The sequence below is a fragment of the Gobio gobio genome (assembly GCF_949357685.1).
Source record: "Gobio gobio genome assembly, chromosome: 24".
NCBI lineage: Eukaryota > Metazoa > Chordata > Actinopteri > Cypriniformes > Gobionidae > Gobio > Gobio gobio.
The window spans coordinates 9,619,871-9,645,176 of NC_137120.1; the positions used below are offsets into that span (position 1 = coordinate 9,619,871).

Here is a 25,306-nt window from a genome sequence, read left to right on the forward strand (position 1 = left end):
AGATGTAAACATTTCTACTCTAGCTCTTACTGCATTCATTTTATGCTTGATTTCTGTGCATTTATTGCAGAGTTTTTATCACAGAGCAGAGGCTAGAGGGCAAAATGTCTGCTGTTCAGATTAAAAAAAAAAAGGGAAAACCTTAAACAAAAATACAAAGTAAGATTTATTTGAATTATTGTAGTTCACCCCAAAATGAGAATTCTGTCATGATTTAATCATGCCTATGTTTGGCCCTGTAATGCAATAATTTAATAAATCATATGTTTTACAATATAATTGACTGTCTTGATATTCTTTTTTCAAATATTTGTAGGATCTGAAATGTCCACAGACTGGGGTGAGCACTGAGGATGGGGATGTTACAGCAGCATCCTGGAAATGGTATTCTGCCATGGATGAGGCAATAGGGGGCAGACCCTCCATCACACCACCCACCCTTATTGCCTCATCTGGCCTGGATGTTGCTGTTACCTCTCCATCCTCAGTGAGGTCAGAGCGTGAAAGAGTAGGGAGGAAAAGAAAAGATTTTGAGGAGCTGATCCGAGAGATGGAGGAGAGGGAAGCTGAAAGAGAAAGAGATGCCATTGAAAGGGAGGAGAGGCGATGGATGGAGGAAAGAAAAGAAAGAGCGACGAGAGCACGAGAAGAGACTAGAACAGGAGGCCAGAGAAAGAGATGAAAGAAGAGACCGAGAAGTGAGAGAGAGAGAAAGGGAGACAAAAGAGAGAGAGGAAAGATTCCTTCAGCTACTAGAAATAATTGCTAAAAAATAATGTTAATAAAGAAATCAAATGATACACACTCTCTTTTCATTTATTTGTTTGTAAGTTCACTGTCATGCTGTTTTAGCAAGTTATATTACAAAACACTTAATTCCCAGGGATTTTGTAAAGTGCTTAATATGTGGCATTGAGTAATTAATATTTTTAAAGTGTTTTGTGTATGTCCTTATTTTGTAGCAGATTCCAGATGGTTTTTGAAACCTGTAAACTGCAGGTATATCTGAAAAATATGCTGTCTGACTCTGAATATGAGTGCTGCACTGTAGAGAAAAATCCAGACACCATTCAAATCTATTTGCTTTATTTTTGTGTATTTAACTTTCAAATGGATACAGGATACAAAGCTTAAAACAAAACCACATAACTTTGGCATAAAGTAGTATAATAGAGCTTACAACACCACCAAAAGAAAAAGTATTAAAACTTTTTATTATAGTGTCATCATGAGGTAAGAAAATGAACTTCAGCAGTTTCAGTAAGGTAACTTTCACAGGTTTCAAAAAGATCTAAACAGACTTTGATACTAGCAAAACCTGCTCCCACTGCATCCAGGTCATCTGCGCTGGGGAAAGCGATGAGCTGCCTCAAAATGCCGATGACTGCCTTGCTCATTCTATGCACAATGTCGTGCACAGAAGACTTTGGGATGTCAAAGGCGAGTGACACTACCCGGTATGATGCTGCATGGGCCAGCCAGTAAAGGAACACCAGCACCTCGATGTCCTTTTCCCAACCGTGGTCGCAATCAGGTTTCACCGCAGCAATCAGGGACTGGATGGACTGCCTTGAAAGTCGGAGGTTGGGGCGGAGGTCAGCTCCATCTTCAAAATACAGCCGAAGAATTGGCACAGCAGCATTCAGGTGGCAGTAGGTTGTAGGGCTCACAATCTGTAAACGTGTATATAGTTTTATTTTAGAATAGAGTTTTAATACACTTTGTCTTCAAGTATTCTTGTTTCCTGTGTTGACTTATTTATAAATATAATTTATATGTATATGATAATTTCTTATGTATATATGTGTATTTATACATTTGTGTATTATATTATATATATATATATATATATATATATATATATATATATATATATATATATATATATATATATATATATATATATATATATATAAAATGAAGACTTTAGATGTCTTCTGAAGTGCCATCTGAAATTTTCTTCTAGAACTATCATTTTTATCGAGCTTGTATATATCCGTTCAGTTATTTCACTGTAATGACAAATATATATTTCTAACTTCATCCTCTAAATAAAAAGAAAAGTTATATAATAAAAGAGTTATGAGGACTCATTTTACCTGAAGATATCATGTCCATATCATGTAATGACAATGAAAAGAACTTATTGCCATTCAAATTAAATTACTGAACCTAAACATACGTGCTTGATAATTTTCATTTTAGAAGAAAATTTCAGACGGCATTTAGAGGCTTTTACATCTGAAGTCTTCATATGTACACATGTATGTGTATTGTATCTGACAGGGTGAATGAATCAATAGAGACATGCACACATATATTTATCTAAACATGATTAATTCATGTTTATTAATCGATGATAATATCACAAGCAAATAAAGTACGTTTTCCTTGCCAAAAATCAACATCTGTCATTGTTCACATGTTTGTGTTTTTTTTGGTTGTTTTTTTTCTGAGGTAAAATTTAATAGCTAAATAAATTATAATACTTACGTTATTTGAGAAATTCCTCAAAAGCTCTCGAAGTAGGCGTGATCTGCGAGTAGCTGACCGACGCCTCCTCTGGATTGTGAGCTCGAACGACATAAAAACGCTGATGAAAGCAGAACTAAAAACATTGCTCGAAGTTGGTGCAGTCAGTGGAATGGGCTCTTTAAATTTTCGTGCTGTTATGACAGCGTCTGTCACGTGACATGCGCTGTTATGACACGTCACAATTCCATCATGGCGCATGTAGTACGTCCGGACTCCATTCATACTACCCGTATACTATATAGAACGTACTTTTTTAACGGTCGTGAAGTACGTTCTAATTCAAATGTAGTACATACTCACATAGTACGCGATTTCGGACGCAGCCAGAAGACACTTTCTGCTTCCCGCAGTGACGCTCGCGCTGTGTTTGCATACTTTATCACAGCTGAAGTGAAATAAATGCAATATTTGTCAATACACAGATGTTTCAGAGACAATATTGTCATGTAATACTTTACTCAGTGTGTGTATGTACAAGAATAAAGTTCAACATATAAGCCTACACTATCAATGAAGTAGGGTCTACGTTTTTTATCAGTTTTATTTTGATAAACGTGACAATATAACATTGCACCTACATGAAAGGAGGTTTTACTGTTATAAAAAACTGATTTGTGCGCATTAGTTGAACTGAAGGTCCTAGAATAAACCATAGACAGTAAAAGAAATGGACAGAGCGACCCCATAGACTTCAACAGAGATAATTTAAGTCAGTTAGAAGCACTCCCTGATGGCTGATGTACTGCAGCCTCAGACTGAGCTTGATAACGTAGATGTGACGTGAGCAACCTGTCTGACAGTGGCAAGTCTTCTAGTGCAAAGTCAAATCTGAATCACCGAATCGTGCAGAGGCAGAGAGGAGCAGGAGCAACTTTTGATGAATTAAGCAGGATCTGCAACATCTCTATCTGCGTTTATGCCTTCACGTGCCCCCGATTGCCTCATAGACAGTAAAAGATTGCCTGCGAGCTTCTCCTCGGGTCTATATGGTAATTTGCTCAACAGCTCGACACAGTCGCGTGGTTATGACGCAATCATTAGCTTATATTTTACAAAAACAGCTTCAACGGGGTGATAGTGTAAGATACAAGGTAATGGAGCCTTTTATACATTGTTGTGTTTGTTTAGAAATAAACAATGGACGAATGTCTTTAAACGCCTCAGATGTAAAGATATTCACTGTCAAAGTAACGCCAAAATGAATGGGAGTCAATGGGATGCTAACAGCAGGTGATGGCATGGTTAGCAATGGCTGCGTACCTATGGAAGGTACGCTTTCCGGGGGCTGGATTACCCCCTTGGGAATAAACACGAAACACACGTGATCGCTGTCATGCGGTGAATCTGGCCAATCGCGGAACAGCTGTGTCGTCATCAGAGTCCGTGCAGCCTCTAGTGGTGGGCAATACTGCAAAATTTGGTATCGATCAGATACCAAATACATATAGGGTCAGTATTGCCGATACCGATACCAATACGATACTTTTTACTTAAAAAAAACTTTTGTGTAGGGGAGAGCAGTATGTCATTATTTCTGAGGTGAATGAATGATCAATTCTTTAGGCAATATTTTTTTTTATTAATGTATTGAAGTCCACAAAATTATTAGTTATTAGGGACTGTAGAATGAATTCTTTACGGCCTTTAAAAAAAAATTATAATAATAAAGAATAACAAAAAATTTCTCCCTTTTTTCTGGTTTTAAAAGAAAATGAAAAATAAAAAGAAGATTTACCCATTTAAACCATTTTAATTATTCAGCTTGGGTTAAAGTAGGCTATAGTATATAGTATAGTATATATACACACTCACCTAAAGGATTATTAGGAACACCTGTTCAATTTCTCATTAATGCAATTATCTAATCAACCAATCACATGGCAGTTGCTTCAATGCATTTAGGGATGTGGTCCTGGTCAAGACAAGTCCATGGTTGTTGGTGCCAGACGGGCCGGTCTGAGTATTTCACAATCTGCTCAGTTACTGGGATTTTCACGCACAACCATTTCTAGGGTTTTGTAAATTTGTGAATGGTGTGAAAAGGGAAAAACATCCAGTATGCGGCAATCCTGTGGGCGAAAATGCCTTGTTGATGCTAGAGGTCAGAGGAGAATGGGCCGACTGATTCAAGATGATAGAAGAGCAACTTTGACTGAAATAACCACTCGTTACAACCGAGGTATGCAGCAAAGCATTTGTGAAGCCACAACACGCACAACCTTGAGGTGGATGGGCTACAACAGCAGAAGACCCCACCGGGTACCACTCATCTCCACTACAAATAGGAAAAAGAGGCTACATTTTGCACAAGCTCACCAAAATTGGACAGTTGAAGACTGGACAAATGTTGCCTGGTCTGATGAGTCTCGATTTCTGTTGAGACAGTCAGAATTTGGCATAAACAGAATGAGAACATGGATCCATCATGCCTTGTTACCACTGTGCAGGCTGGTGGTGGTGGTGTAATGGTGTGGGGGATGTTTTCTTGGCACACTTTAGGGAGCTTCGTGCCCTGGATGTGCATCCCACAAATCTCCATCAACTGCAAGATGCTATCATTTCGAAAGAATGCTTTCAGCACCTTGTTGAATCAATGCCACGTAGAATTAAGGCAGTTCTGAAGGCGAAAGGGGGTCAAACAGTATTAGTATGGTGTTCCTAATAATCCTTTAGGTGAGTGTATATAAAAATCCAGTATCTAAATTCAGTATCTCAGAAAATTAGAATATTACTTAAGACCAATACTAAGAAAGGATTTTTAGAAATCTTGGCCAATCGAAAAGTATGAACATGTACAGTATTCAATACTTAGTTGGGGCTCCTTTTGGCTGAATTACTGCAGCAATGCGGCATGGCGTGGAGTCGATCAGTCTGTGGCACTGCTCAGGTGTTATGAGAGCCCAGGTTGCTCTGATAGTGGCCTTCAGCTCTTCTGCATTGTTGGGTCTGGCATATCGCATCTTCCTCTTCACAATACCCCATAGATTTTCTATGGAGTTAAGGTCAGGCGAGTTTGCTGGCCAATTAAGAACAGGGATACCATGGTCCTTAAACCAGGTACTGGTTGCTTTGGCACTGTGTGCAGGTGCCAAGTCATGTTAGAAAATGAAATCTACATCTCCAAAAAGTTGGTCAGCAGCAGGAAGCATGAAGTGCTCTAAAACTGCCTGGTATACGGCTGTGTTGACCTTGGACCTCAGAAAACACAGTGGACCAACACCAGCAGATGACATGGCACCCCAAACCATCACTGACTGTGGAAACTTTACACTGGACCTCAAGCAACGTGGATTGTGTGCATCTCCTCTCTTCCTCCAAACTCTGGGACCAAACATATGTTATATGTTTTATGTTTCTGTCCTGTGGTGTATTGTATCAAACTGTTTGTTTTGCACTTTTGTTCTGCACTTGTTTCTTTTTTGACTGTTTTTCTCTGTTGAAGAAAATTTGCAAATAAAGTAAACTTAAGTTTATAATTTCTCTAGTCATTTTTTTTTGCATGTGTGATTACATAACTTCAAGAGTTCTAAATGTGTATTTTTGATTGAATCCAACTTGATTTCCATTCTCCCAGCACACCTGGAGTAGGCCTACTGCTTTGTGGGATGGGAGTCCTTATGCCCCTGCAAAGTAGCCCAATAGTTTGCCATCAGTTGTATCCTTCTTAAATCCAGCAGCATTTCTTCTCCCATTTCAACCTGTATGGCTGGTCGGCAGAAGGTCTGGACTCCATCGCAGCTTTCATTGGTCAAGGACCGCCCAAGAGGATGTTTGACTGACATGTAATGAAACCTTTGTTTTGTCCTGCATCATGTTTAGGGGCGTGAAAATGTAAAGTCGATATCCCTGCAATAACAGGCTGGTATGCTTCTATAAATTATTCATTCATGAACGTTTACTGCAACAATGGAGCCGCGAACTTCACATACTTTTGAAAATCCAGTGTTTAGTAGTGGTGAGCAGACCGAGGCTTTATGAAACACTGAAACATTTGAAGCAAATGTGCCGTATTGTGTAGAAGCCATTGTCTAATAAGGCAGCGAGGCAAAGAGTCAGCTGGCTAGGTTTTCGGACGCAGTCAACGTCTAGAAACTACCCTCAGCTAGCTTGTCTTTTCTAAGGCCCTGTCCCAAATGGCACAATCTGTGTAGCTAATAAATGTTGCATGTTAGAATCCAGTCTGACCTGTGAAGTGTCTTTGATTGTTTTGAGTTTTGATGGATTGATTCAGTACTTTATTTTACTGTAAAGCAGGTTTTATCTAGAGAGGAAGTCAAACTGTGAGGTTCATAACAGGAAGAGGCCCTTCACCTACAAAAACACAAATCAAACCAATGGCCACATTCAAGATGTTTGTCCATCCAACAGATCAAACCCTGTTTCTTTAGAAATCAGACCGCAGCAAGTTTCAGTTTGACTCAGATAAGCTGCAAGAGTCACACCTCAGTGATGTTGGCAATGTGAACTTTTCTGTTTTATTTTTTCCATAAACACAATAATTGATATGTGGATAACTTAATTAGATTATAGAATCCATATATATTTTTTTTTACCCATATAATTCAAGGAGATTCATACAATGTTCTTTTATGTATTTAATGCGTAACATCATACAACATTACCAATGTTAAATTAATATTTTTTTTAAATCATTATTAAAATGTTAGTAAAGTCTTAATAAGAGCCAGAAGATGATTTTGATGTAACTACAGACTTATGACGTATGTTCAGATTGTGTGAACTATAGGAGGGTTAAACTCATCGTGGGAGGATTCACACCAGCTTGATGATTATCAGCGGATAGTCTATTATAGGTCAGACCTTTCACTGAACTACTGAAGAAAATGTTTCACATGTTTGTATTGTTCTGTTTGTGCTGGTGCTGTCTTACTGGTAAGTTATAAAAGCATTTTTAATGGCTTAATATTTCAGAACGGCATAACAAACTACTGTTAGTTTTCACTAAGATAATTCTGCTGTAATCATAAACAACACCAAAGCAAGATGAGAAGTAATTAACAAATAATTTCACACTATAGTTGGCTTCCGGCTTTGTAAACTAACAGTAGTCTTAATCGGTTCCTGTTCACTCTCCAGGTGTGTTTGTTGCTGAAACAAATGAAATGAAGTCAGTGTCAGTGCTGGAGGGAGATTCTGTCACGCTAAACTCTGGTGTTACTAAAATACGTGTAGACGACGACATACTGTGGAAATATGGAGCTGAAAAGTCTCGCATAGCTAAAATCAGCATTGAGAACCGAATCTTCTCCACACATGATGATGTTCCTGATGGGAGATTCAGAGACAGACTGAAGCTGGACGATCAAACTGGATCTCTGACCATCACAAACATTACAACTGAACATATTGGAGATTATCAACTCGACATAAATGGAGCGAAACTGACAACAAAAACATTCAGTGTTTCTGTCTATGGTGAGTAGAGATCATTTGTCTCGTCCTTCACGTATTTTACAAGTTAAGCTCAGTCTACAGCATTTGTGGCATTGTGTCGATCAACACAAAAAATAATTTAGACTCATTTGGAGGTTACGGTGAGGCACTTATAATGGACATGAATGATGGCAATATTTGGAGAATTAAAAAAAAATCTTCAGAAGCACTTCAGCATTTTTACAGTAATTTTAAGGTTTATTAAAAGTTGTAAAATTGGGTATATCTTTACACAAAGGGTTAATACGTGATTTTTCAGACTAAAATCATGATATCACGCATATTGTTCACATCTTGTGGCCGTACTATTGAAACACTGAGTATTTTAACATTCACAGATCGGCCACATTCTATGGAAATTTGTTTTCGCCACTAAAAATAAAAAAGGTAATTGACACATTTTTATTTCACAATACAGACTTTTTTTCTCAGAATTGGGAGATGTAAACTTTTTTTCCTCAGAATTGGACTTTTAACTCAAATTTTTTTTAACTAACTTAACAATTGCGATAAAAAAAGTCTGAATTGTGGGATGTAAATGCACAATTGTGAGGGGGAAAAAAGTCAGAATTGCGGGATGTAAATGCACAATTGTGAGGGGAAAAAAGAGTCAAGATTGTGAGATAAAAAAACACAATTATCTATACGCAATTCACTTTTTTTTTTTATTCCGTGGTGGAAACAAGCTTCCATACCATTGAGCGCTTCACTGTAACACAAATTTTTGCTTTTCTGGTGGACAAATGGAAATTAATTTTTGAAAAAATGCATTGGATTGGGCTTAATTTGAAATTAATCCAGAATGTTCCTTTAAATATTTATATACTGAAATGTTTCATTATTTTATAGTTTGATAAACACTCACTGACCTTCAACACTACAGCCAAAATAAGATGTTTAGATGTATCCATATTTCTGTTTATTCTCTCATGTTTCCCAGCTCCTCTTCCCATTCTTAACATTACCAGAGATAGTTCATCATCATCATCATCATCATCATGTTCACTGGTGTGCTTAGCGGGGAATGTGAGTCATGTGACTCTCTCCTGGTACAAAGGAAACAGTTTAATGTCCAACATCAGTGTGTCTGATCTCAGCATCAGTCTCTCTCTACCTCTGGAGGTGGAATATCAGGATAAAAACACCTACAGCTGTGTGCTGAACAATCCCATCAGCAACCAGACCAGACATCCCAACATCACTCAACTCTGTCACACACGTGAAGGTATGTTGGTGTTGATAATAACATTGATTAATAAGCTGATCTATCAAGTTACAGTGCTGATGTTTTGAGCCACGTGTGCAATTTTGTCCTTTGGCCAAACTAACAAAAATGCATGAACTTCGTAGGATAGGAATGATAAAACAAGCCCTTTTAAGATTAGACACACAGAAAGCAAGTGATCCTGATGATACATATTACATTTGGCACCAGTTATAACACATTTGATACTTATCAACAGTCTATAAAGAGGCTAACACCATGTCTACACCAAACGCGAGCGTCGCAATGCGACAAAAGCAAAAATAACCCATTATATTAAGTGATGCTGTCGTCGACACTGGATGCGGCGCCAATTTCCCAACAGTAACCTGACGCCGCTTTCTATTTCTGATGTAATCCTAGCACTTGCGCTACTTCTTAACCTGAAGAGCAAAGGGATTTCCAACAGCCTCAAGCTAATGCGGCACAGCATGGCACGACAACTGTCGTATCTGGTGTAGACACGGTGTAATGACCAGATCCAAAGGTTAGCCATCCCAATGAAAAATCTGACTAGAGACCAATTACCTTAACTTAGTAAAATATTCCATATGTCAACCCGTGAAGTAACTTTCTGTGATACACTGAACGCGGCTTACGCAGAATATCACAAGCTATTAAGTTAAAAGCCATAGAAAGAGACAAAACATTTGGAAATGGAGGCACATGATTTGGAGACTTGGGCACAAAACAATGACATGCTTTTAAATGGAAACTAGTCTGTCGAAATAAGGATATGCTTTGTAAAATTTTCAACACATTCAGCACCACTGAAATGGTATTACGGTCACAATATGTATCACCTTGTCATCCAACTAAATGGAAATGATCACAGACAAGTGTGTAAAAAAAGGCATCTCAGCGTTGTCTTTTCTTTAGTGTTTGTGAAACATGGAGTTTCTGTTGATGATTTAGTCAGTATGTACTGTATGCTCCATATTGTACGTCAGGAAGACATTGGATTCTAACTAAATCATTGTCGGCTAGACGTCAAATTTGGGTTAAATGAACATCAGGCTGACGTCTAAATCCAACATCCAACAGTCCAACTTGACAAACAGCATTACCAGCTTCACTTATTACTAACCAGATTGACTTTATTTCTGTCATATGTCTACAGATGTTCTTATTGAGAATTAACAGAGGTTTGGATGTTGATGTTTTATTGATAATGTTCAGTGTACCATGTACCATTATGGTGATCAGTGTTTGTTTTAGAGTTTGACTGTAAACTTTTTACCATTAGTTTTTTTTTGACTGCTGTAATTGTGTTTGTTATGTCAAGAACAGCAAGAGAAAATGTGTTGGCTACTTCGTGATGATAAAGATATAATCATCATATAGTGATCTGATTCACTGATGTCATCCAGAATCTAATCTATTGATATGTTATCATTTTGTATTATTAATTATAGCAATCCTTCTACAATATGAAATCCAGCAGTGTCTAAGAGATTAAAAAACAACAACAACAACAAAAGCCCAGCCCAGCTAAAGAAAACACTGATCACCATAATGATAACTTCACTGAACATTATCAATAAAACATCAACATCTAAAACTGTTCATTCTCATTAAGATCTTCTGTAAAACGTATGACAGAAATAAAGTCAGTCTGGTTAGTAATGTGTGAAGCTGGGAATGCTGATTGTGAAGTGGTTTAATCCTTCGCTGAGATCTTGAGAGATTTCATGCCTTTTTATCTTCAGTTGATTTAATCTAAGGCTGCGGCTGAAGTCAGTTGTAATGGTCTTCAACTGTTTTTTCCATTAATGGTAAACGTTTGGCCCCCTGTACTGCCATGCATTTCACCTTTTTTTTGTGGTGTTTATTCCAACCAAAATTCGACGTCTGCCCAACGTTGGAGCTTGACGTCAAATAAAAGCTGAGTTAAGATGTCAACCCGGTTATGATTTTTAACCAATATTTGACATCCGATCAATGTCTTCCTGACTCTACATTGATGTCCAGTGACCGCTGGATTGAAGCTTGACGTCAAACAAATGATGTGTTTAGACGTCAACCCGATTTTCATTTTCAACCAAAATCAAACGTCTGACGATGTTGGAGTCTACATCTTGTGCCTACTGGGTGTCTATAGTATGCAAATGTGCTGTTAGTTGTTCTCACAAAAAAGCAAGCAGTTCTTTTGGAAACGATACAGAAGGAAACACAACATATTAGTGAGAGAACTACAAACACATCAGTGATGTGTACCTGGTCTGCAAACTCGGAGAGAGCAAGCCGCCATTAAATTAAAACAAGAAATGTCTCAGAAAGATCATCCCTTTCACAAACTTTTTTCACCAACTAGGGCTGAAAAACTGGTCAGCTTCTTATGCCCTATTTACACCTGGCATTAAGATACGTTTTGGTCGATCGGATCACAAGTAGACGAGGCATACACATTCCTGTTTACACCTGGTGTTTTAATTTCTCTCTTGTTCACTTTCGACTACCTCTGTTCTGATTTCTTCGAGCGAAGGGGTATAAAGGCTTTTCAGGTTTTTCAATCTAATGGATGAAATAAGCTTGTGCAAGGCGGTCTTTTGTGGCTGTTTGAACGCATTTGACACCATGAAAGCACATACGAAAGCAATCCAGTTGAATGCGTTGTCGACTACCTCCGGAAGTGGTCAAAAGGACAAGCTCAAAACGTTTTAGCCCCTGTTTACACCTGTATTTAACGGCGTCCACTTGTGATCCAATCGACCAAAACGCATCTTAATGCCAGGTGTAAACCGGGCCTTAGGAAGCAAAATAATCTGACATCATAGGGACAAAACGTAATGCTAGTACCGTTCCTATTGGTACTGGATTGATTCAGGAAAATAAGGTAGATATTTAGGGTTTCATTTTTGTTCTTACATTAAACTCCTGGTCATGTTTTATACAAAATTTTTTATTTACATTTATATTTTATATATGTGTATATGTAAAGTATGTATCATTAGGGGCCAAGCACCGAAGTTGCGGAGCCCCTCTTGAAACCGTTAGATTTCTTATTATTATTCCGCCATGGAAGTCTATGGCAGCCCATAGAACCGTTTGCGGAAAAATTATGAAATTTGGTACACTGATAGAGGTCATTACCAATAGAAACCACACCAATTTTGGAGTCTCTAAATCAATCTCTCTAGCGCCACCACCTGTCCAAAGTTTGACTCATGTTTTTGCTAATAACTTTTGAAACATAAGAGCTAAAAACAAAATCCTTTTTTCTTTCGATTCCTTGGCTCAAGCTGATTCGATTGCACCATATGACGTCATTTCCCTCATAAAAATGTCCCCGCCATTTTTAATTAACCGAAACCCAACTTTTTCGAACTCAATTGGATTTGTTGGATCTGGATCAATCTGGATTAATTTTGGAATTCAAGTTGATTCGTCATATCGCTTTTGATTAACATGCAAACAAATTTTATGTAATGCTTGCTAAAACACACTTAAGGCAATATCTCCACAACGCTTTATGGTATTCAAACCAAACTTGGTACAAGTCATCACAAGCATGACCTGAGGCAACATGCAGCGTTTCGGCGCAGCGCCACCTACTGGTCCGGAGATATGAAAAATGGCTGTTTTTGCGTATAACTTCTGAACCGTTTGTCCAAAAATCTGATATTCAATTTTACCGTATCGGCCATTTTGACTGTCGGCCATTTTGAATTATGTGCTAAAATGCTGTATTTTATGAACGCATTGTTACGAAACTCGGTATGGTTCATCAGCACGATGCCTTGAAGTAGCCTGAGAAGTTTCGAGAAGGTGGGGTTCACTTATTTTCGTGGGACTAACTTTTTTAGTCTCCTGAATCCTTGCCAAGTCCAACGATACCAGACTTGCCAAGTTTCGGCATATGGTTTGTGCAGCGCGGTAATTTATCGCTTAAAAAACATTAGCTGATATCTTCGAAACCGCTAGTAAGATCGAGACGAAACCAGCGCCAGAAAATCGGAAACATAGGTCGATGGTCAAAAGTTACTGCCCAAATGTCAAAATATTGATAGTAAGGGGTAGTAAAATCCAATCAAAGTCAGGTGTCAGTAATTTTTTACATGTTTTTTCATATAAATGTCTATAACTCCAAAACAAAATGAGATATTTTTACCAAAATTGACACACACATTTATGGGCTCACTCCGATGACACATAAAAAAATTGTAGGACTGTGCCTCTTGGTGGCGCTATAATAGAACAAAACATGACATTGGCACTATACAACTCAATGTTTTAATATGGTGTTTCAACGTTTTTGCTTCAAATGTCTTTACTCATTTTTTCAGTTGGTCTGCTGCTATCTTCCTTGTTTGCTTCTGTTGCACTTGAACCCGTTAATGGCTGCTTGCAGCTATATTTATTATTTCGTATTGTACTCCTGAACATGTTTTGTATATTTCTATTCATCTGTTTTCATACTTCTATTAGTATTTGCATCTGTATTTTTTTTGTTTTTATTTGTAATCTTACTTTCTAATGTACTTTCTGCTTTAATTCAATCCTAGTACTGCTAGGCAAAAAAGTAAATACACTTCAAACATAGAGTTAGCTGTAGGTCAGACAGACAGATTCACTCACACTAAAGGCTTTGTCTATTACAGGTCAAGGCCTACCTTTACTGTACATAGTGTTGATCTCTGCGGCTGCCGCTGGATCTCTGCTGATTGTTGCTGTAGTCGTGATATGCTGCATCTGCAAGAAATGTAGAAAAACAGGTCAGGAGTGACAAATTCATCCATATATATATATATATATATATATATATATATATATATATATATATATATATATATATATATATATATATATATATATATATATATATATATATATATATATATATATATATATATATATATATATATATATATATATATATATATATATATAGAATTGAAACTTTTAACACATCTGTGGTTATTGTTAATGCAGTCAAGGCCCAGGAGGAAGACAGAACGGATTCAGCATTGTGTAAACCAACAACACGACTAAAGGTAAGAAGTTGCAAGAAGTTGTTGCAGCCAGTCAGTGTGTTTGAAGTTTGCAGCATCAGGCGGTCAGTGAACAGACGTGTGTGGTTTATCATCTCAACCGTCATTATTACCTTCAGTAGTGAGCAGAAAAAAAGCTGTTTTTTTATGGTATTTCCATTAAGCCTCTAGGGGCCACTGTTTGCACCTCTGTGTAAGTTTTTCCATTTTGCAGATGTAGCGGGGCTGTGATGGGCAGACACAAATTTACCAGAAGTATAACTACACCAGAGTATGGCGAAGGAAGCAAAAATCGTTTACACTAATGCACGACTGCGCCACCCCGATTCTATAAACGGGGAAATTCAAACCCAATATAGGGCACATAGGTTCGTCTCCACTAACGACAAGAGACGTAGATATAAATACAAAAATGACTTTATTTCACATTAAGTTAAAAATGTAGAACACTATTGACCAACCAAAGAAAACAGAAAATAATAATAATAATAATAATAATAATAATAATAATAATAATAATAATAGAAAAACAAAAGGACCTTCAGGCTGAGGCTTACCAGTGGGCAGCTAGCTGGACAGTGAGCATCTTACGACACACCACTCACCCAATTATGCTCCACACAACCACTCACACTGCACACACACTCTAAGTGAGGAAGACGCAGGGGTCAAAATGGCAATCACTCTGTGAGAAACACCACCACCACAGGGCAAAAGCAGCTAGCTTCCCTCACTGGGGGCCTTCAGCTCCTGAATAAACAAAATATAAGAACACACTTAAACAAAGACAAATTGTATGAGAATAAATTCTTGCAACAAAAGGCCCACTGGCCACAGGAGTCAGGCAGAACTCAAATCAAAACATTAAACAAAACATTTCCACGCCATTCCTTGAAGGAGTGAGGATTTAAGGAAAATTATCACAAATAACAGGACACACACGCTGCCGGTGGCAATATAACAATCAGTGGGGCTAAACATGCACTGTTAAGAGTACATCTCATTTTACGTGACGGCTCGGGCTAGCCATCCTTCCCTAGGCCACCAGCATGAGCGTGAAACACAAAAACAAATAAAATAACAGAATGGTCAGTCACAGAACTACAGCAGAACAAAACAATGCAGTCTCGGTGTCGTCTAAGGAGCGTTTGCGCTGCCGTCCACAGAACCGAAGTGTTCACGAGCAGTTGCCCCACCAGAAGTAGATTGCTAAGCACACGGGTTCAATCACTCACAACGTTATCTGTAGGTGTATAACGAAGGCGAAACTGCAAACGCTGCATAAGAGCACACACCTGGGGTTAAAGAGAGCATGTACCCATCGGCAAAGTCACACCAGCCGTAACCTGGCTCCCACAGAGCTGCGCACACACACCCACACACACACACACACACACACACACACACACACACACACACACACACACACACACACACACACACACACACACACACACACACACACACACACACACACACACACACACACACACACACACACACACACACACACACACACACACACACACACACACACACACACACACACACACACACAACAAAGATGGTATGATGCGCACACACACGACAAAGATGGTATGATGCGCACCCAGGTGACAAAACTCCGCCTTAAATATGCCAGGAACGGCAGTGATAGGCTGTCACACCCACCATTCAGGTGACAACTATGTTCAATAGGGCGGGACCTAAACCGCCCTGCTACACAGACCTAAAAACATTTTATCATTATTTATAATTATTTATTAATGTGTATTAAAAAAAAAATTTTTTATTGTTAATATATTGTCTGTGTTAGTTCATCGTTGGATACCGTGGTAGCTGGTAGATTAGGAACACCTACTATGAACACATTAAAACACATTTAAAACATATGGAAGCGATCGTTAAACAATAATGCATATGTGGGAAGCAGGGTGGGGCAGAGAGTCATGGGAACGGAGCGAGTGTCACGGAGGAGCTCCACTTAAAGGGTTATTTCACCGATTAGCATGAAGCTTTGTATCAGTAGAAACCCAGTAATATATTCGAATGACCCTCCCTCATGTCCCCCTGAGATGAGAGATTTCTGTATTTTGTGTCTGAAAAAAAAAATCGTCCTGTTGCATCATCTAAGGCTTTTTTGGCTCAGATGCTTGAGACTACAGCCAGTAGTAGGAGCTAGTTCCACGTTTTCAACCCGCCCATAGGGGGTGGGATCTCACTCACAGAATGTACAAATAGTGTCAGCCATCGTTTTTTTAAGCTAAGCTAACAGAGTCTTGCGCTGTGGAGAATAGGGATGTGACGGCGAGGACATTTTCTCACCGGTTAATCGACTTGTGACAACACCGATGGGGGCTTTTCAAATCGCTAATTTTAAACCGAAAGTGAAATGAGCATGGCCGCTCGGGCATTCATAACGGAGCGGTGCAGAGCAAAGCGAGTGTTTTCAAGGAATTCCTATGAAATTTAAGCTTCCATAGGCATGAACTGAAAACGCACCAGACTGGACACACAACGTGAATGACTGTGCAGCCGCGAATGAATGCCCGTGCAGCCGTTCTCATTTTAGTTTCGGTTTAGAATTAGCGCCAATTCGGGGGCGGGTTGCTTGAATTGTGGGTTCATTAGCCTATTATCCTTAATTAGAAACACAACAAGAGAACAGAACAATGACAAACTCACTTAAATAGGCGCTTTTACATTTTACTTTAAAACCAAATCTTCTGTGATCATCTTTTCTGCTCAGCTTTTTGCTCTCGTGATGAATGAAATCTGACTCCTGCTGCGTTTGTGCTGTGACTCTCGTTCGACTCACACTGTATTGAGCAGACACGTTAAGCTTTTAATTGTAGTGTCTGTTCTCTAACTGTACTAAATTATTTTATTACCATAAAAATGAAAACGACAGTGTTGGGGGTGCCACGGTGGGCAAGTGATGTAACCGGTAGGCTTGGCTTGGGAGTGGCCTTGTAGGGCAGCAAAGCAAGTGCATTCTTGGAGTTCCTCTTAATGGGCTAAAAATCACATGTATGTGGTTTGTTATTTTTAAATAGCCTAACCCATACAAAATCATGTTTTATACCATTAGATTTTCATTGGACAGAAAGAAGGACACAGAGTTGTTACTCATGTTTGCTGTGCTGAAGTCTGTACTGGAGCTGCAGTGTCTCTGCGGTTCATTTTGATGATTATCTGAGGTGAAACGCAGCAGCCATTGGTTTTTTTGTAGACGTGCTGCAACAAGTATCTGTGCTGTTGCTTTAGTGTGAAAGACAATCATTCTCAGAGCAGAAGCTGTCATGACAAACCTGCAGAACTTATTCTGTTTGATGATTTAACGGTTTAAAAAGTAATGTATGATTTCCTCTTGCTGCTCCTTGTTAGCATCTGTTTGTTTTACAAAACAAAACTAAACGAGAATTGTCAGTATTAAGCTTTGCACAGAGAAACCTAAGTCGGTCTGCTATTAATTTCCCGTCACATCAGCAGGTTCCTGATATACTTAATTCTTTTCTTGCAGAAGTCAAAGACGGATGCTGTATATGAAAATGTCCCCAAAAAACGATGATCAAATACTGTACTGGAAAGGATGTTAGAGCTCATACAGGACAATACCTCACATTTTTGGTTTTATTCACATTAATTCTATAGCAGGATGTATATATTTGTTTTTGCTCGTATGCATATAAGTTGTTATTGTATTGTTTTAGCTTAATTTAGTGGTGCTCTAATAGCATCCAGAAACTAAAATGTTCTATTTGTATCTTATCATGTGGAAATTTGTCTAAATTTAATTATTAAACAGTATTCCACCCTTCACCATGCTCCTTTGTCTATTACTGTTCTTTTTTGTCTTTGGTTTACAATATCACACACACACACACACACACACACACACACACACACACACACACACACACACACACACACACACACACACACACACACACACACACACACACACACACACACACACACACACACACACACACACACACACACACACACACACACACACACACACACACACACACACACACACACACACACACACACACACACACACACACACACACACACACACACACACACACACACACACACACACACACACACACACACACACACACACACACACACACACACACACACACACACACACACACACACACACACACACACACACACACACACACACACACACACACACACACACACACACACACACACACACACACACTGCTAGATATTCAGCAAATGAGCACATCGCTCTGGTGCCTTTCTAAGAATAGTGCTCTTTTTACCCGATAGGGTTTACTCTAAGATGTCATGCTCTCATGCTAATAATAAGACACCATACCTGATCATTGCACTGTGACTGCCCTCCATTGACTGTTTGAACAATAGTACAGTTAAACATAGGTTATAATAGCAGTACACGTAATTGCCACCACCAGAACAACAACCACACATATTCCTGATAGAACCTGAAGACAGACCTGAGTAGTGATAATATCATCATTACAAATGAACGGCTAAATGGGTTAACTGATATTTAATGATATTTACACCGTACTTTGTTCATCACTTTTATGAAATTGATATACCTGATAAAAGGCACCCTCTAGTGGTTGATAGCTCTCAGGGGCATTTCCAGGATGCTCTACATCAGGGGTCTTCAAACTCGGTCCTGGAGGGCCACTGGCCTGCAGAGTTTAGCTCCAACCCCAAATAAACACCTGAACCAGCTAATCAGTGTCTTGCTAGGCCCTAATAAAACACTGATTAGCTGGTTCAATTGTGTTTAATTGGGGTTGGAGCTAAACTCTGCAGGACAGTGGCCCTCCAGGACCGAGTTTGGAGACCCCTGCTATACATTGTGAATTGGTCGGTTGCTACTAATATAATAAAATAAAATATAATATAATGCTAGTACATATAGGCTTTGTATAATCACTCTGGTTCAGTGCATCGGTCTAACGCTCGTCAATGTCAAAATGTTTAGCCAGTCAAATCGAGATTTAGCCTACTGTTCACAGAAACTGAGCTTGCGTTGGGGCCGCATTTGCATCGCGTGTCCATTTTTATTCTAATAATTCAATGGCCCATCGTCAGTTATTGCATAACATTGCCTTACGTATAGGACGTGCCTTTGAGCACAGCATAGTTTGAGATTAGCAACTAAATGCCACTGAACATGTAAAATAGAGTCATGCTAATCTATGTCTGGAAAGTTCTGGTCCAGACGTAGCTATATGGGATGCGTGAGGCCTGCTGCACAAGCAGTGGTTAACCTGAAGCTTCCGACTGCACGGGTTGAGCCTGGCTGCTGCTGGAACTAGTGAGGCCAGCAGAGGGTGCTGTTCATCCTGCGGTCTGAAGGGGTCCTAACACCCCAGTATGTGATAATAAACCATATACTGTAAAAAGGCACCTGTGTGGTTAATATAAAGTAGTCCTAATATCACATCCCCCCCTTCACTTACTACCAGTTTGACTTTATTTCTGTCAGACATCTACAAAAACACCATTATGGGGATCAGTGTTTTCTTTAGTTTGGCAGTTGACCCTTGACTTTTTAACGTTTTTCTCTGCTGCTGTAACTAACCAGGGGCACGTTCAAGCTCAAACCAGTGCACAACGTTTTGCTATGGTTTCCGGGTTGAATGACATGTTTCCTGGAAACGGTGTGCAACGGGGTTTGAGATACGGTTTCTCTTGTTTGGTGGGTGTGTCAAATGTCAGCCCAATCAGCAGCATCATAAACCAGGCGGTATTAAAGAGACACTGATTAATATAACTTAAAAATATTATACATATTTATATATTTTGCTATTGTATTGTGTACACTTTCATAAACTTTATACTCCTCTGATTATATAATGGTATCATAGCACAACAACAGTGATCAGCAATAATGATAAGCCTAATACTCACAATAAAAATAATAAGATCATATAGATCATATCTTGGAGGTAAGAAGTGGATTATACTTCACCTGAAATGTTTGTCTTTTCATCCTGAAATGCGAGGCAAATGTTGGATCACGATAATTAGGAACCACAGTTTCCACAAATCCCTTCACTCGATTGGGATGTTCTCTTTTATTCTGGATGGCAAGAGCAGTGACTGTAACATTGAGCCTATTTTGCAGCGTTAAACACAGCAATTTCATCAGGCTCCGAAAATTCTTAAAAAAGAACACAAAGAATGGCCTTCTCAGCTGCCATAGTTGCAACTAGAACAGTGTGTTCAACGCACCACCGTTTCTGTTTAAAAAAGGTTTTGTAAAGTTTTGTCAGGGCTAGGTGTTGTTATGTTTTGACATATTGTGTATCTCTGATTTCATTCACAGCCTAATCTTTATGGGTTGTGAATTTTTACATCATTGTTTGTTGCAGCTCTGTGATTCTACATCATAAGATTCAGCATTGCTCATATAATTTAAATAATTAATTTTAAAAAGTTGTTTTGCACAAAAAGGTTGGAACTACTTTATCCGCTAGACACACACAGACATTAAGAATCAGGATATGAATTTCAACAAAAGTGACAATCAACAAGATACAGATTGATTTTCAAAAGCTATCACAAACCAAGCTACTAAAAAGCCACAACAAAACAACAGCAAAAATAATAGCAAATGAAAAAAAAAAAAAACCAGTAAGACAGTTTAGCTGCATAATTTATTCATGTTGCACGCTGGGAGACGCATGAGCTTTGTACTATGCTGGTACTGAGCATGCACTGCATCGGAGCTTTTCATTAGATTGTCACCGTTCTTGAGATACATATGCTGATTGCTTATGTCTGTGTGTGTCTTTAGGCTATGATTTTTGTGACCACTAGATGGCTACACAGTGTTGAAAAGCTTCGAGTCATGAATCATTTTGTGATTTCAGTTGAAAGGAAACTCAGGGTGCTTTACACGGCTTTAACCATCACTATCTCTATGATGGCAACTTATTCAACACTCCAGTTAGTCCAACAGTACATTTACATGAACACTTAAACTTTTACAATCCATCCTCAACTTAAAGAAACACTCCATTTTTTTTAACTCTCATTCCTGCGTAATAATCAAGGAACTTTGTGCCGTCCCATGAGTGCAGCGGCGCAATGATATTACACAGCGCCTGAAAATAGTTCCCAGCACACTCTCAGGTTGTCACGTTGGTTATGTTGACAGAAGTTAGCCTATTTTCAGGCGCTGTGTAATATCACTGTGCAGCTGCACCCATGGTACGGCACAAAGTTCCTTGATTATTACGCAGGAATGAGAGTATAGTTACTAGCCATATCGGTGTAGAAAATCACAACTTTTCATTTTCCGTCTGTCTTAGTACATGATGTAACTAAAGAAGAGTCAAGTTTAAAATAGGAAAAATATCTAAACTCTTTGGTCATTTTTTTGAGCGAGATGCTAACGGTCTAATCAGATTCAATTATCTATGCTAAGCTAAAAGTCCTACTGCCAGACCCGGAGTTCGGCTGAATGAATTCGAACAAGGTAAAACTCAACTGTTTAACTCTAGGGGAGTTGGAAAATGAACCTATTTTCCAAAAAAAGTGGAGTGTTCCTTTAAACACAGTTTCTAGCTACTGTTCACCAGTAACCCCCGCCAAACCAATATAACAGATGATTAAATACTAACACATCTCTCCCTATATAAATCTTGGACGAAAACAACAACAACAACAACAACAAAAAAAACAACATAAATACTTAAACGGGATAGTTCACCCAAAAACGAAAATTTGATGTTTTTCTGCTTACCCCTATGCATCCAAGATGTAGGTGTCTTTGTTTCTTCCAACTCCAACCGTTGAATTCTCTCAGTCATATAATGCATGTGAATGAGGTCTAATTCTATTGGAGTAAAAAAACATGCACAGACAACTTCAAATTAAACCCTGCGGCTCGTGGCGACACATTGATGTCTTAAGACATCAATATTATTTCACCTCATATCATACGAATGTCATCAGCTCTCCAGAACGCCATAACTTCCTGCAAGTAAGGTCAAAATACCAGCACGATCATAGAAATATATACGCAGATTCCTCATTCGACCGTTCCGCGCAGGCACTAATGAGGCATCTCTGTATATATCTATGATCACGCAGGTATTTTAATCTTATTCGCAAGAAGTTATGGCGGTCTGGGGAGCTGATGACATTCGTCTGATATGAGGTGAAATAATAGCATAAATACTGCATAGACACGTTTCGTGTCTTAAGACATCAATGTGTCGCCACGAGCCGCAGGGTTTAATTTGAAGTTGTCTGTGTATGTTTTTTTACTCCAATAGAATTGGACACCATTCACATGCATTATACGACTGACAGACGACAACGGTTGGAGTTAAAAATCTTCATTTGTGTTCTACTGAAGAAACAAAGACACCTACATCTGGGATGCCTTGGGTAAGCAGAAAAACATCAAGTTTTCGTTTTTGGGTGAACTATCCCTTTAATTTCAACGTATTCTCCTCATGCAGTTTGATGCAAAGCATGAACTAGAACTCTACTGCAAATATCAGTAGTAGTTAAGCTTAATCTAATCAGTTATTGACTTCACTTAACTTTTTTAAAGTAAAAGGAGCTTTTAGTAATATTTGAGTGAAATAAACATTTCATTGTGGACTCCAAGAGAAACCCCCCACTCACCGTCCTGTGCATGTGGCAGCAGTAGAGTCATTCAGGTTCCTGGGCACCACCATCTCTCAGGGCCTGAAGCGGGACAATCACATTGACTCCATGGTGAAAAAGGCCAAGCAGAGGTTATACTTCCTTCGTCAACTGAAGAGGTTCAATCTGCCACAGGTGCAGATGACACAGTTTTACTCCGCTGTTATCGAGTCGGTTTTGTGCAGAGCTGTCTGGATTGGATTGGATGGGTGTATACAGTTTGAAACAGTTTGCACACACGTGGCGAATAACGTTTATTCTGATTTGGTTATTGTCACCGTTCAGGTTTCATAATGTGTCACATGCAAATAAGCAAGTTCACTCATCAGACAAACTTACAAGAGTCTCATGGGTGTATTAAACACCACAACCCACATCCTTCACAACCTCCTCCCCAAGCACACATGCAGGTGCATTCATGCAACAAAGTAGTGATCACAGACACTTAGACCCTGCTGAATATAATGCTTTCAAAAGGCAGGGACATTTTTTTAGACCACATTTCGCCTTAACACAATTTCACATTTTTATGTTAATATTTACAGTTTGATTCTGCCACAGTAATGTGAGATATATCAGTGTCTTTGTTTTTGGATGCATTCATCTGATCCACTCATGCCAATTTTACAGGTTTGGCCACATCTGACATGTAGAGTTATTCACCCCAGGAGGGACATATTAAAACCTTTGGAAGATCCCATTTATGTTACAACTTTAAGTCTGCAGAATAAGTGTTAAAGGCCACCAAGGTTTTTTTTTTGTTTGTTTGTTTTTTAACAGGAAGTATACATTTCACACAGTCTCTTACTTACAACTGAGAGTTTTCTTAAAGCTACACTATGTAACTTTTCCGTCCACTAGAGGTCGCCTGTTCAAAACAAAGGCGTAGTTTGATGACGCCACGTTTGAGCGCAGAATCTCGGGACATGTGGTCTTCACCTCACAGCCGGTGGGAAACAGTCAGGATAGGACTCGGGCAGAAATCATGTTCATGGATGCGATTATTAACATTACTGTAGTCTGAAGCAGAGCAGGACGAGTGTTGTGGAGCTGAGCAAGGCCGCAGGAGCGATTGAAGAGCGGGACTGTTATTATGGCATAGTCGCTGACGGGACTTTTATTATGACACGGTTGCCGGCGGCACTTCCTCTTCTCCAGTGCTGAGTGTGAGGTAACGCAACTCTGTTTATCGTATTAGATATATCTGAGTGTGTTGAAAGGAAGTTATGACGTTCGCTCGGCGGCTGCTATGACACTTGTTCACACTGCAGTGAGAGTAAAGTGTTTCACTGAATAAAACCGGAGACCGAGGGTGACGCAGATATGACGCAATCGACAGGCGACTCCCTCACACGCATAGCTCACACGTCCCGGCTCCTTGGTTAAAATAGCAATTTTCTCACGATTTACAAATAGTTGAAAACATTTGGGATATTCTAAGTACTCAACTGAACAAAATATATAACACTGGCCTAGTGGTTTCTGGATGTTTTACTGCAAAAATCCTACATAGTTCACCTTTAAAGCTCTCATTATACAGTATAAAATTATTTCACAATAAAGTGTAAATATATATGGGGTTTTCACACTTGAAATAGTTAACCATGGCTCATTATAAACTCTGGGTAAATCTTGCTTCATGTTTCACACTGCTCATAATTTACCCGGAGTTGACAATTAATCCTGGGTATTCAATATCCGCCGTTTCACACTGTATGTATACATTCCTAAACCCCTGGTTAACAATCTTATTTGCATATTTGCGGTGTCAATGTCACTGATTGGATGAATGCACCATGCGACCTGCACTTTGTGCATCACTTAATTAAAAAATTTTCCGACAGTAGACTACTATCAATTTTTTTCCGGACTATGTTGGTAAGAATGAAGCGGTCTCTTCTTCACTCCAATTGACGCATTTTCCGTCGCCATTTGACATTTTATCTCCTCAAATGCTGAAACTACTGTTACTGTCTAGAGAAACAAGCACAGCCACCTTAAAGGCCATTATACACTCATACCACACACCTACCTATCAGGTAGAATCTGCAATATTTGTTTGCTGGCTTCCATGGCTACAATTCATAGTTTTCAGGTCGTGGAGACCTGGAGGGCAAAACAGCCATCGAACTAGCCTGACAAGCCAGACCCACATCAAGATGTTGGGTCTGGGAACTCACCATTGGCAGGGCTCAATCCGAGGGGTGGGATAAACGGTTGTCTTTCAAATTCCCTCTGCACGCAATTGGATAGCGCCATGACCGCCACAACCAACCAGAGCAAAGAAGAAGGTTAAGCCGAGCTAATGGAGCTAACGTTAGTTGATAGACTTTCGCCGTATACGGCAAAACTTCGAACATATCTTCTT

The 25,306-nt window shown here is 39.1% G+C and overlaps 2 protein-coding genes across 5 annotated transcripts in view; one reads left to right on the forward strand and one right to left on the reverse strand.

The window, feature by feature from the left end:
• LOC307120270 (uncharacterized protein) overlaps window positions 1-25,306 on the reverse strand; it is a 911,732-nt gene that overhangs the window by 587,309 nt on the left and 299,117 nt on the right. The window lies entirely within an intron of this gene.
• On the forward strand, window positions 7,395-18,068 carry LOC307120301 (SLAM family member 5-like). The gene is made up of 6 exons (XM_079807281.1): window positions 7,395-7,428; window positions 7,633-7,971; window positions 8,930-9,214; window positions 13,855-13,968; window positions 14,186-14,247; window positions 17,768-18,068. The coding sequence occupies exons 2-6, from the start codon at window positions 7,659-7,661 to the stop codon at window positions 17,813-17,815; spliced, it is 822 nt and encodes a 273-aa protein (XP_079663407.1). The 5' UTR covers window positions 7,395-7,428; window positions 7,633-7,658; the 3' UTR covers window positions 17,816-18,068.